Source organism: Pollachius pollachius, assembly GCF_949987615.1.
Source record: "Pollachius pollachius genome assembly, chromosome: 3".
Classification (NCBI taxonomy): Eukaryota; Metazoa; Chordata; class Actinopteri; order Gadiformes; family Gadidae; genus Pollachius; species Pollachius pollachius.
Window position 1 is genome coordinate 8,192,150 of NC_136936.1, and position 14,003 is coordinate 8,206,152.

A 14,003-nucleotide genomic window follows, 5' to 3' on the forward strand; every position below is an offset into this window, starting at 1 on the left:
CCTTATTTTTGTCTCATAGGTCCTAAGAACACATGTAGCCACACAGACAGGCTGACACAGCGATGGACATACCGACAGAGAGATGGACATGAAGACAGACACACAGGCTGACAGAGAGATGGACACAAAGACACATTTGAAAGACAGAGTGATTAACTGACCTTTAGTGCATGTGCAGAAAGCTCAAAGAAGCTCAGACCAGAATTTGTTTAAGGTGTTTTCCGCATCAAGTACATCCAATCGTGTGCAGGAGTAGATCCCTCAGCGAGATGTGTTTAGGTTTGGTTTGGTGTGCTGATAGAAAATAGAAGAGAAGTGAAAATAAAATAAGACCAGCTATGACTGACCTGCCAGGCTGGGGGACCTCGGCTTCGTTCTTAGAAGTTTAAGAAGAGTTCATCATTTTGATTTGTATCCTAGACATTTCTACAAAAAGTTGCGTAAGAGGAAATTTTAATTAGATAATCCAATCTATTTTCAGCCTTGTTGGTCAGGCGTATGCAATCACATGGCTATAACGCTACTGGCCTGACTCCCCGTCTCTCTCCCCCCCTTTCTCTCCCCCCTCTGGCTTTTGCTCCCCCTCCACCATTTCTCTCTCCTTCTCCTCTCTTTCTGTCCCCCCCCCCCTCTCTCTCTGTATATATATATAATTGGTCCTAATCTCTCTGCAGGCAGCCATTGTTTAAGCGAAAGGAGTTTAACAGCACGAGACCACTGACCCCCTCACACACACACACACACACACACACACACACTTGTGTGTGCGTGTGTGTGTTGTTTTGGGCAGGGAGAGGACGTACTTGTTGACATGTTTAGCAGAAGTCACTTAAACCACCTCCATTAACACCCCAGTGGGGGGGCGTGTGTGTGTTGGGGCAGCCTGACATCTGTTGGTTAGACTCCCAGGTAGGTGGGCTCCACCTGTAGGCCGACAGACCCCCACTGAGGCCCAATTAACTGTCAACTGCTGCACATACAGGAGGTCAGTCTGTCTGTCTGCTGGCCTGTCTATCTGTCAGATTGTTTGTCTGTCTGCTGGTGTGTCATTTGCTTTGTACTGGTTATATTGGATTGCTCACAGTATAACCATTATAATTCAGCACAGTATATGACTAGTTAACAATTATTCGCCGATGGCGAAGTGAATAGTGGGGAATAACCCACTAGGGCTATTCACGGCACTATTCACGGAGCATGAGGTGAATAATTGTTTTAGTATATACTACACGGGAACACTCAAGATAACACTTTGCCGTGATTTATTTGTTTTTATTAGCGGTTTATTTGTTTTTATTAGCGTTGCAACGCTAATACTGAACAGTATATTACTGTAGAGCATGACTAGTATTAGTTATACTGGGAGCTGACCAGTAAAATACTGTAGAGCAATACTAGTACTAGTTATACTGGGAGCTGACCAGTATAATACTGTAGAGCAATACTATTACTAGTTATACTGGGAGCTGACCAGTATAATAATGTAGAGCATGACTAGTACTAGTTATACTGGAAGCTGACAAGTATAGTACTAGTTATACTGGGAGCTGACCAGTATACTGTAGAGAATAGTACTAGTTATACTGGGAGCAGACCAGTATAGTTTGGAGTCAGTGTGCAGTGGATCTGCTTCCAGTATAACCAGTACTAGTTGGACTAGTTATTCTGGTTGGTCGTGGCGGGGGGTACGCTCGCTTTCGGCCACACGCTAACGACACGCCAGCCTGCTGCCTGGCAACAACAAACACATCAAAGAGGAGTTAAGAAGTTAATCTGGAGACGGACACACCCCCCCCACACGCTGTCTACTTACTCTCACACACCCCCCCCACACACACACGCTGTCTTCACACACACACACACACACACACACACACACACACACACACACACACACACACACACACACACACACAAAGCAGTTGACCACTGTGTGTGCTGGGAGTTGACCAATAAGTCCCCCGCCAAGCGAGAGCTAATGGTTCCAGCTCCTTGATCTTCTAGACCTCACCTCTCTCTGCCTAAACCCAGCAGGTCTAGACCTGTCTCTCTCGCTCTCCCTCTCTTCCTCTCTCTCCCTCTCTCTCTTTTTCTCTCTCCCTCTCTGTCTCTCTCTCTCTCTCTCCCTCTCTCCTCCCTCTCTCCCTCTCTCTCTCCTCTCTCTCTCCCTCTCTCCTCTCTCCCTCTCTCTCTCTCTCGCTCTCTCTCTCTCTCTCTCTCTCTTGTCTTAAACCAGCAGGTCTAGACCTCTCTCACAATCAAGGAAAATACTTGATTGCAATTAGTTAGGCCTAATGTTAAAGAAAGGGGTTGGCATTGTAAATCCATCAAATAAAATCTTTGAAGATAGAATGCAAGTTGTTTTTTTATAATGTTCCTCTCCTCTCCCCTCTCCTCTCCTTTCCGCCCCCTCTCCTCTCAACTCCCTTCCTCTCCTCCCGCTTTCCTCTAATATCTCCTCCTCTCCCCCTCTAAACGTTAATATCTTACAGGATGGTATGTCAGGTTGTTCTGGTGTCTGAGTTTGTCCGCCGGCCACGCGCCGTCCAATTACACGTTAATTCAGTGAACACACGTACACACGCACACACACGCGCACGCATGCCCGCAACCTCGCTCACTGACTCTGAGATGTAGGCTTGGTATCAGCCTATAGTATAGTCAGGTATTATAGTTTTCGGGCGGAGTTGGCGCGTAAACTAAAACCGCAATCCAACACGTCATCGCCGCTGACAGTCCAATCGGATTACTCGGTTTGGCGAGCCGTAGTCGCTCGTGTTGAATGAAGACAAGTCGCTCCTCTCTCTCAAAACATAACGAGTGTGACAGACAGACAGACACACGCACAAACACACACACGCATACACACACGAACACACAACAGGACTGCAGCCGCACACACCGTCCTCGCGCTAGCCCTCTCTCCGTCATGGTGAGTTATCATTATCCTTGACGATGCAAAATATTCTCTGTATTATATATTTTTGGATTAATATGGATTTATTGCTAAAGAAAATGTACAACCTTTTTAATTTATAAGGGCTGCTCTATCGATGATTAATTGTGTATGACCCAGTATGCTGGTTATTGTCTCCACCTGTTCACGCATCGATATAGGACCATTTTGTTAAAGTGTTGAATGAAGACATTAAATATAGGATAGTTATTTATTAAGTTAGTTGGACACCTATTTAGTTTGAACAAATAACGTGCCATCTATATAACTTAGTAGCCTAATTCTATAAATTTATGTCTGTCTCTGCATCTGCAATTGAAAAACATTGACATTGTTTCAATTTTATTCATTTATATTAACTAAAAAGAACAATCTGCTAAGCCAAAAAATAAAATAAAAATTACAGTAGAAAAGTACAATAGAGGTAGTAGTCTAGGTAGGAGTGTGTTCATCTCTTGTGATATGAAACTTGAGGTAGTGGTCTGGGTGGTACTGAGTTAATCTCTTGTGATATGAAACATGAGGAAGTGGTCTGGGTGGTAGTGAGTTATTCTCTTGTGATATAAAACATGAGGTACTGGTCTGGGTGGTACTGAGGTAATCTCTTGTGATATAAAACATGAGGTACTGGTCTGGGTGGTACTGAGGTAATCTCTTGTGATATGAAACATGAGGTACTGGTCTGGGTGGTACTGAGTTAATCTCTGTGATAATGATCTTGAGGTAGTGGTTTGGGCAGGAGTGAGTTAATATCTCATGATTATTCATCTTTCAGAGTATCGCGGTGCCGTTCCAAGATGGGGTCTTTGCAGGGGCCCCCTCCATGCACTGCGCCCCGCCTAGGGTACGCACTGTTGACGTCTCCATGGAAACTGTGGCCTCCGCTGGGGTGCATGACGATGCCTCGTCCTACCAGGATCAGGGTGAGGTTATTAACATTATTAAAGTCACACTGATTAGGGTTAACACAGTTCAGGGCAATTGGTCTCATTAAGTTTGAAATCACCTCACGCTACTGGAAGCTAATCCTGTTAATATTGAAACAGAGCTCAGCCTGCAGGCACCAAGCACCTTGTGTTACAGCTCAGAGGGGTTTCACCTCTCTGTCTGTTTGTCTGTCTAATCACCTGTGTGTTTTACAGAGAACCAGCATCTTTCATCCTATGGGGGTCTGTGTTCTCAACCAGAAGCAACCATTAAGCTCTCGCCTCACCTGCACAGGAACAAACAGGTATGAAGACGCAATGTCTGACTCCCCTTTAACTCCAGAAAATGTCCAGTCCTACACCCATTTACATCCAGAACATGGTCCAGTCCAACACCCCTATACCTCCCGAACATGGTCCAGTCCTTCGCCCCCATACCTCATGACATGGTCCAGTCCTATACCCCTTTACAGTACATCCAGAACATTGTCCATTCCTACACCTCCATACCTCCAGAACATTGTCCAGTCCAACACCACTATACCTCCAGAACATGGCCCAGTCAGACACCCCTGTTCTCCAGAAATGGCCCAGTCCAACACCGCTATGCCTCCAGACATGGTCCAGCCCTACACCCCTTTGCATCCAGAACATGGCCCAGTCAGACACCCCTGTTCTCCAGACATGGCCCAGTCCAACACCGCTATGCCTCCAGACATGGTCCAGCCCTACACCCCTTTGCATCCAGAACATGGCCCAGTCAGACGCCCCTGTTCTCCAGACATGGCCCAGTCCAACACCGCTATACCTCCAGACATAGCCCAGTCAAACACCCTCTGTTCTCCAGACATGGCCCAGTCCACCATCGCTATACCTCCAGACATGGCCCAGTCAGACACCCCTGTTCTCCAGACATGGCCCAGTCCAACACCGCTATACCTCCAGACATGGCCCAGTCAGACACCCCTGTTTCTCTAGACAGGGTCCAGTCCAACACCCCTTTACCTCCAGACATGGTCCATTCCTGATATCTGAATTTTCTCTCCCAGCTGCAGGACACCCTTCAACAGAGAGAGGAGGAGTTGGTCCGGCTGCAGCAGGAGAACAACAAACTGAGGCACTTCCTCAGCTCCTCATTTGTGAAGAACCTGGAGGAGAAGGTCAAGGTATGACCAAAACAAACGATTCAGAAATCTTTAATAATCAATACATTTACCATAATGAATAAATGCAATTAACCCCTCCATTTAAAATAATGCCATTTGTGCCAAAAAAGTTAATCCTCTCTGACTCTCACCACCCTCTCGTACACAGGGCCTCAGTTCAGACCATAGGAGCAACCTTAAAAGATGTCTCCAGCAGGACCACAGAACCGACCAGAACCTCAGTTCCTGTCGGTCACACCCAGCTGCCCAGCGCATCAGCACTCGCGTTTGTCGCAATCTCTTCCCTGAGTTCTGCTCTGACCCAGGTCCCAGGGAACCAAACCTAGACCTCTGGGTTCTCCAGACACTGGGCCTCAAAGACCGGGACACCATTGATCCTTCTGCCTCCCCCAACTCCTTCCGACTCAACCCGTCCTCTTCTCCCATTCGTCGGCTTACTCCTCCTCATCAGCCCTCTTCCCACTTCAGTGCTCCTTCTTCCTATGAGCCATCGGCCATCCTACCAGACCTTCCTCAGTCCCTCTCATCCTCATCTTGTGACTTTGTTCTGACTTCAAGTCCAGACCGCCTTGACCTCACCAAGTCTACCAGCCTTCAGCATTCACATGCGGGAAGTGCTAATGCTAACATTACTGCCACTCAACACCAAGATGCCTACCACCCCTGCTACTCTCCAGACCAGTGCAATGAGATCTCTGCTCACTATTCTGCCACGACAACAGATCGCTACCACACCAACACTGCCATCCTAGCTCCCGTCACACAGGCCCCCGAACACCCCAACACTGCCCTCCCAGCTCCCCTGATACATGGCCCCGAACACCCCAACAATGCCGTACTAGCCCCCCCCACAAAGGGCCTCAAACACCCAAACACTGCCACCCTAGCTCCCCTCACACATGGGCTCAGCCATTCACTTGGAGCAGAGGGCATTACACCAGGCCTACCAGGGCTCGGCTCTTGGTCAGCCTCAGGTCCAGATCTTCCGACACACAGCCATCACAGCCTTCAACTGTCCCCCATCCCCACCCAAACTCCAATCCCACCACCAGTGGCCGTCCCTTCCTTTCAGATGCTCACACCCCCTCCCACGCCTCGCAAAGACGTGGTGTTCAGAGGGTCTCTCAGTCCCTCCAGCAGCTTCAAGACCCATAGCTTCCCCCAGGGACAGGCCTTCATCAGGAAGGACACACAGGGATGCTGGAGCTTCACCTGGATCCCGAAACAGAACCCCTAGACTGGGGCTTCACCTGGATCCCGAAACAGAATCCCTAGACTGGAGCTTCATCTGGATCGTCAAACATGAGCTCTTAACCTGAGTTTAACCTGGATCCCCATCAAGGGGTGCTACAATAGCTGCTGCTGCCATGCCCCCCCTTTCGTTCCTGAAAGGGAAGCTCTGCCTGGAGCGCTGGTCACAGAAAGATGGTCCATTCGCTTAAACCTTATGAAGGACCAGGAGAGAACTTACATTTAGCTGAGGAACATTTTTGGTGCTACTTTACACCAGCACACTGTACACTGTACAGTAGCACACTGCCGGTACTCTAATGTGAGAAGGTTCCAGAGATACATGGAGCCCGTGACCTTCGACCAGGAACATCCGACCTGAAACATGCAACCTGAAACAGGAAACCAGGAACATGTGACACAGAACATGTGACCAGTTACCTGGACAATTTTTGAATAGCCACTTGAGATTGACCGATTGGTTCAGTTAGTTGGACTTGGTGGTTTCTTGGTATTCTTGGTAACTAGTTTCACCTGCTGCTTACTAGCGGCCTTAACTTGTTGGATGCTAGTTAGCTAGTTGTACCTGCTACTTAACTGGTTAACGATGTAGACGTTTTTGTACTATCATATGCCACGGTTTGGTGAGGAGATATTAAAGAAGATTTTAAATAATGCTTTATGACTCTGTGTGTGTGTGTGTGTGTGTGTGTGTTTGTGTACACATGAGGTTTGGAAACTTGATTTGTTGTGGTGTGTGTTTGTTTCTGAAGTCCTGCCTTACAGCTGTCACTTAGCAACTAGTGTGCCATACCGCCATGCCAGGTGACCTGCAGAGTGTTAGGCCTGTTACCATGGCTACTGGGTCCATGTGACCCGTGATCCTACGGCACCACTCCATTCATTCTTCTCACAGTCACATGATCACTGTAGCTGACACCTGATTGGCTGTCCTGTTTGAATAGTGAGAACATAGAGGTAAGGGTCAAAGGTTATGTAACAGAACCCGTAGAGTTATATTCCTAGTGAAGCTCAGTAGGTAGAGCTAGGCGCTAACACTGCAGGGTTAGCGGTTCTATTCCCTGTGTAGCTCAGTAGGTAGAGCAAGGCACCAACACTGCAGGGTTATGGGTGCTATTCCCTGTGTAACTCAGTAGGTAGAGCAAGGCACTAACACTGCAGGGTAATGGGTGCTATTCCCTGTGTAACTCAGTAGGTAGAGCAAGGCACTAACACTGCAGGGTAATGGGTGCTATTCCCTGTGTAACTCAGTAGGTAGAGCAAGGCACTAACACTGCAGGGTAATGGGTGCGATTCCCTGTGTAGTCGGAAAGTGCAGGATACGACATAGTTCACTTCATCCACAATTTCTCTCCCATCCCTTCCCTGTGTCCCCCCAGCCTCATCTCCTCCCCCTTTACCCTCTCCCACCCTCTCCTACCCCACTCCGCTCTCCTCCCCTCTCCTCTCCTCCTCCCCGTCCTCTTCTCCTCCTCTTCTCCTCCTCTTCTCCTCTTATCTTCTCCGGAACAAAGGTGCTCCACCCCTGAGGTCCTCCCCAGAGGAGGAGGAGGAGGAGGAGGAGGAGGGCTGGAGGTGGAGGAGAGGCTCTCCTGGGGCCCCATTGGGTTCCCGTCCCCTGGCCGGGGTCCCCGGGGCCCCTGGGAGCCTCGGGAAAGTTGAGGGGGAGAGTTGGCCATGGAGGCGGAGAACCGGTGGTCTATCCTTAATGACACGGTAGGGCCCCCGCAGATGTCCGCCAGATTGAGGTTTTTCAGGGCAGGGAGAGCGGCTCCTCTGTTCTGCTCTGTGGTGGGGTTGGTGTGGGCCAGGGAGAGGGTCATTAGAGGCATTGAAACACAATCCTCCGCCAGCCATCTGAGGGAACAGCCTCGCTCAGCCTTCTCGCAGCTCCGGAACAGCTTGAGTCTTAACAAGTCGGATAATCACTCTGAACGCGGCTATAAACACACACCCACCTCCTCTCCTAACCACGCAGCACCCTGCCCTCCCTGTCTCCGTGTTTCTACTGGTATCTCCTGTCACGCTGTTTCTACTGGTATCTCCTGTCAGCCTGTTTCTACTGGTATCTCCTGTCTCGCTGTTTTTACTGGCATCTCCTGTCAGCCTGTTTATACTGGTATCTCCTGTCTCGCTGTTTCTACTGGTCTCTCCCATCTCGCAGTTTCTACTGGTCTCTCCGGTTACGCTGTTTCTAATGGTCTCTCCTGTAATCGTTGTTTCTTCTTGTCTCTTCTGTCAAGCTGTTTCTACTGGTATCTCCTGTCTCGCTGTTTCTACCGGTCTCTCCTGTCTAACTGTTTCTACCGGTATCTCCTGTCTCGCTGTTTCTACTGGTATCTCCCATAATGCTGTTTCAACTGGTATCTCCTGTCTCGCTGTTTCTACTGGTCTATCCCATCACGCTGTTTCTTCTGGTCTCTCATGTCTCACTGTGTCTACTGGTATCTCCTGTATCCACTATTTCTACTGGTCTCTCCTGTATCCACTGTTTCTACTGGTCTCTCCTGTATCCACTGTTTCTACTGGCCTCTCCTTTCTCACTGTTTCTACTGGTCTCACCTGTATCCACTGTTTCTACTGGCCTCTCCATTCTCGCTGTTTCTATTGGTCTCTTCTGTTTCAACTGTTTCTACTGGCCTCTCCTGTATCCACTGTTTCTACTGGGCTCTCCTTTCTGGCTGTTTCTACTGGTCTCTCCTGTTTCCACTGTTTCTACTTGCCTCTGCTGTATCCACTGTTTCTACTGTTTCTATTGTCTCTCCCAGTCCCTCCCAGTCCCTGCTGCCGCTACTATCTTTACTGTATCTATCTCTTAACTGTCTTTACTGTTTCTACTGGTCTCTTCTGGTCTTTGCTATCTGTCCTTGTCTCCATTGTCTCTGCTGCTATCTACTGGTCACTTCTGGTCTGCAGATAGCATAAGATACAATATAAAATGTGATTACATTAAAGATAGATGTGTGTGTGTGAGTGTGTGTGTGTGTGTGTGTGCGTGCGTGTGTGAGGGTGTGTGTGAGTTTCTGTCTGTGTAGGGTTATCAGAGCAGTAGAAGGTACTCATCTCTCTGTAAGAATGTCACAACGAACGGCCTTCACTGTTCCCTCACTCTACCTACTGAGCTGCACAGGAAATTGAACCCCTAACCCAGAAGTGGTAGTGCCTTGCTCTACCTACTGAGTGTTACTGACGTGCTAGTGGCGTGATGCTGGCGTGTGTGGAATGTAATTCAACCTTCTCCATAACACACACACACACACACACACACACACACACACACACACACACACACACACACACACACACACACACACACACACACACACACACCAGTGACCGACCTAATCCCTATAATCAGCGACAGGTCAAACCTGTTGGTGATCAGAGCATCTTAGATTACAGATAAACTGTTATATGTGACATCAGCTTCATGCAACACAACCACACACTCATGCACCCCCACACACCATACACACAGACACACACGCATGCACACATACACATGCTTATTTTAGCAGCCGCCCAAAAACAGAGTTAGAAACATATTTGATCATTGTTATCTAATCCAGTTTTTCCTTTGTCTATTCACCACTAATGGAGATCCAACTTCTACCGTTGATGTTTGGGTTTCACTCCGTGTTGGTCGGTGAATGGTAGAGGCCCCCACAAACACTTTTCTGAAGGAAAGGCAGCAAGGCATATTGTCCTAGAACAATTCTACGGTATGAATGACACGTGGTCTATTCAAAGCCTACACAATGCAGAGGGAATAGTTTCTTTAGCAAAATCTGCTGGGCTATGCTTGCTTTAATGTGCTCAACATGAGACCAGCTAATAATCACAAACATATTAATTTGTTGACGGTAGATTGCTGAACATTATGGATGTACGTAATATACTGTGGGAGATGTATTTGAGGTTATCTTTTCATCTTTACATTTAAAACATTTTATGGTCGTACGATAATTAGACACCATTCATGAGCATAGTGCTCATCATGTCTTTTAGGGGACTAATTCACATTTATCATGTTTAGGTGACTAATTCATATTTATCATGTTTAGGTGACTAAATCACCTATATCATGTTTAGGATACTAAATTACATCTATCATGTTTCGGTGACTAGATCACCTATATCATGTTTGGTGACTAAATCACATATATCATGTTTAGGAGAGTCACATTTATCATGTTAGGTGTACTAAGTCACTCGTATAATGACTGTTTAGAGTACAAAACTGGACCATATATCGACAGAGTTAGAACATATTTATAGACGGTAAGACCTTATTTATAGACGGAGTTAGACCTTATATATAGACAGTTAGACCTTATATATAGACCATAAGACATTATATATAGACAGTTAGACCTTATAAATAGTGAGTAAGACGTTATATATAGTCAGTTAGACCTTAAATATACAGTCAGACCTTATATATAGACGGTCAGACCTTATATATAGACGGTCAGACTTTATATATAGACAGTCAGACCTTATATATAGACGGTTAGACCTTATTTATAGACGGTCAGACCTTATTTATAGACAGTCAGACCTTATATATAGACAGTTAGACCATATATATAGACAGTCAGACCTTATATATAGACAGCCAGACCTTATATATAGACGGTCATTCCTTATATTTAGACGGTCAGACCTTATATATAGACGGTCAGTCCTTATATATAGACGGTCAGACCTTATATATAGACAGTCAGACCTTATATATAGACAGTTAGACCTACCGCCGACAGAGGCAGTGGTCATGTTATTTGCAGGAGGAGGTTGCTGGGCAGCAGGAAGTGGTCAGGTGTACTGTGAAACTGGAAGGCTTCCTGTGAGGGGGGGGGGGGGGGGGGGGTACCAGGGGCGCAGGTGTGTGGAACAGGAGCTCCACACGCCTCCAGATAGATTCAACCACCCTTACATGAACAATGAGGAGAACATTCCAGCCTCTATTCTCCTTTCTCCCTCACACCTCATTGTTTTACTCCTTCTCTCGCGTCTTTCTCCAACTCTCTCTCTTCTCTCTCCCGCCCTCTATTCTCCCTCTCTCCCTCCCTCCCTGTCTCTCTCCTTCCCTGCCTCTCTTCTCCTTCCCTCTCTCTACTCTCTCTCTCCCTCACTCTACACTCTTTCTCTCCTTCTCTCCCTCTTCTCTCTCCCTCTACTCTATCTCTCCTCTCTCTTTTTCCTCTCTTTTCTCTCTCCCTCACTCTTCTCTTGCTCTACTATCTCTCTCTCCCTCCCTTGCTTTACTCTCTCTGCCTCTCTCACTTTACTCACTCTCCCTCTCTACTCTCCCTCTCTACTCTCCCTCTTTACTCTCTCTCCCTCTCTTGTGATGGGGATATACTGAATGGCTTTCAAAAGGGGAGGTTTTCACGTTGGCGTATATATAATCATCTAATTATCTCTGATGGTGCTCTATAATAATGAATTTCGTTTTGTGCTGTTTCATGTGTATGTTTGCAACAGTATTTTATTAACACATATGTGCTGAGAACCCATCAGAGTGAAGGACACTTTAATATGATACAATTGATCAATCAAAACTATGGTTAGCGCGAGAGCGAGAAGGTCCCTCGCTCTACCTGGTTAACCCAGCTCAACCTGCTAGCGGATGTCCCAGGAATTATACCTGCTAGTTGGCTTAACACTGACCCCTGTCCTAGGTGTTTAACCTGCTAGTAGGTAAACACTGACCCCTAGTGGCGGTCATGGAGGTACACCTGCTATTAGTTAAACACTGACCCCTAACTGCGGTACTAGGAATTTATTCCTTCTACTAGTTTAACACTGATCCCTCGTGGTGGTCCAAGGAATTACAACTGCTGGTAGGTAAACACTGAACCCTAGTGGCGATCCTAGGTAACTCAGACCTTTATTTGTATCAAAGGTTATGTAAATTCCAGTTGTGACAAAAAAACCGACCCACTGGATCCCATTGGGGCAGGTGTTAGGGGCGTGGTCAAATAATGTTTCGTGGAGTAGCTTACAGCTGTAGATAATGTGATGAGGGGTAGTTTATAGCTCTAGATATTCTTACTTGAGGTAGTTTACAGCTGTAGATAATGGTTTGTGGGGTGATTTACAGCTGTAGCAAATGTAGCAGACCGGTACTGTGAGTTAGCCGTTCTCTGGGATGGAAAATTGTTAGAAACAAAATTTAGAACACTCGTTTAGTAGTCGTTTTTAGATATTTTAATGCAGACATACATACATACATATCATTATTTAAATGAAGAGATATTTAGAGAAATAGATATACAGAACCGCAGAGTGGGAAGTAAATTAATTTCTTGACCTGAGGGCTGGTCTCCAGGACCCTGCTGGTCCAGCCAGCCTCAGGACCCTGCTGCCGCCAGGACCTTGCTGGTTTTATTAGCTGGTTCACGGTGGTACCTTCTCACAATATCAAACCGACAATTCAGTGGGCAGCATCTGTCTGCTGTTATGTGTCCTTGGATCCTGATTGGTTGACGGTGGTTGGGAGGCGGAGTCTGCGTCTCGAGGCGGATCCCCTTCACATGTGGGGTCTAGGCTGGGAACCAGATTGGACTCGCAGGTTTGCTCAGGATGCTCCACCTCCAAAGGGAGCTCCGCCCCTGCGGGAGCCTGCCTCTGACCAGTTAACCCAACGCGCACCGGGCCCCCAGCGCCCATCACACCCTCGCCGCTGGGGGGAGCCTCTCGGCAGCTCTGATTGGCTGAAAGCGGCCCGGGTTTGGACTTGTGATTGGTGGTTCTGGCCGTGTGGGTGTGGCCGGTGCGCTGGACTCGCTGCAGGACCAGCGCGGCCAGGTCCGAGTGAGAGGAGGTGCTGTCCACCATCCTGCGGCCCAGTGCCAGAGGCCTCACCGGCATCGCCAGCCTCAGACGCTTCCAGAACCTGGAGCCAGCTGGTTCTGAGTGGGCGCCGCGCCATACCAAGGTGCTGGCCGCGGCCTGCCGGAGCTCAGCAGCCTCAGGGCAGCTGGTTCTGCTGGGTGGGTGTCGCAAGACCGCGATGATGGTAGCCTGCCTGGTCTGCTGGAGGGTCTGGAGGTGGTTCTGCTGAAGGCCCTGGAGGTGGTTCTGTTGGAGGCCCTGGAGGTGGTTCTGCTGAAGGCCCTGGAGGTGGTTCTGCTGAAGGCCCTGGAGGTGGTTCTGTTGGAGGCCCTGGAGGTGGTTCTGTTGGAGGCCCTGGAGGTGGTTCTGTTGGAGGCCCTGGAGGTGGTTCTGTTGGAGGCCCTGGAGGTGGTTCTGTTGGAGGCCCTGGAAGTGGTTCTGCTGAAGGCTCTGAAAGTGGTTCTGCTGGAGGATGTGGAAGTGGTTCTGCTGAAGAATGTGGAGGTGGTTCTGCTGGAGGCTTTGGTGTTGTTGCTGCAGCAGGCTATGGTGGTGGTGCTGCTGAAAGCTGTGGTGGTGGTGCTGCTGAAAGCTGTGGTGGTGGTGCTGCTGCAGGCTCTGGAGGAGGTGGTGCTGCTGGAGGCTCTGGTGGTGGTTCTGCTGGAGGAGGTGGAGGGGGTGCTGTTGTATTGGCTGGAGGGTCTGGGGGTTCTGGTGGAGGAACAGGGCCAGCCGGGCCTCCAGCAGGCTGAAGCTCTTGTCCTTCAGGTATTGTGGACTGAGGACTAGCAACAGGCGCCGGCTACGCTGCATCGAGTGCAGGATGGCTTCAGACACGTCTAGAGGAAACAAAACACACACTAG

General features: G+C 48.3%; 1 protein-coding gene across 1 annotated transcript; it reads left to right on the plus strand.

The window, feature by feature from the left end:
- Positions 1 to 3,821: 3,821 nt before the first annotated feature.
- On the plus strand, positions 3,822 to 6,285 carry gmnc (geminin coiled-coil domain containing; the record flags this gene model as incomplete). Its single annotated transcript, XM_079732954.1, has 5 exons — positions 3,822 to 3,879; positions 4,099 to 4,187; positions 4,932 to 5,048; positions 5,197 to 5,476; positions 5,726 to 6,285. The coding sequence occupies 5 exons, from the start codon at positions 3,822 to 3,824 to the stop codon at positions 6,283 to 6,285; spliced, it is 1,104 nt and encodes a 367-aa protein (XP_079589080.1).
- Positions 6,286 to 14,003: the final 7,718 nt, after the last annotated feature.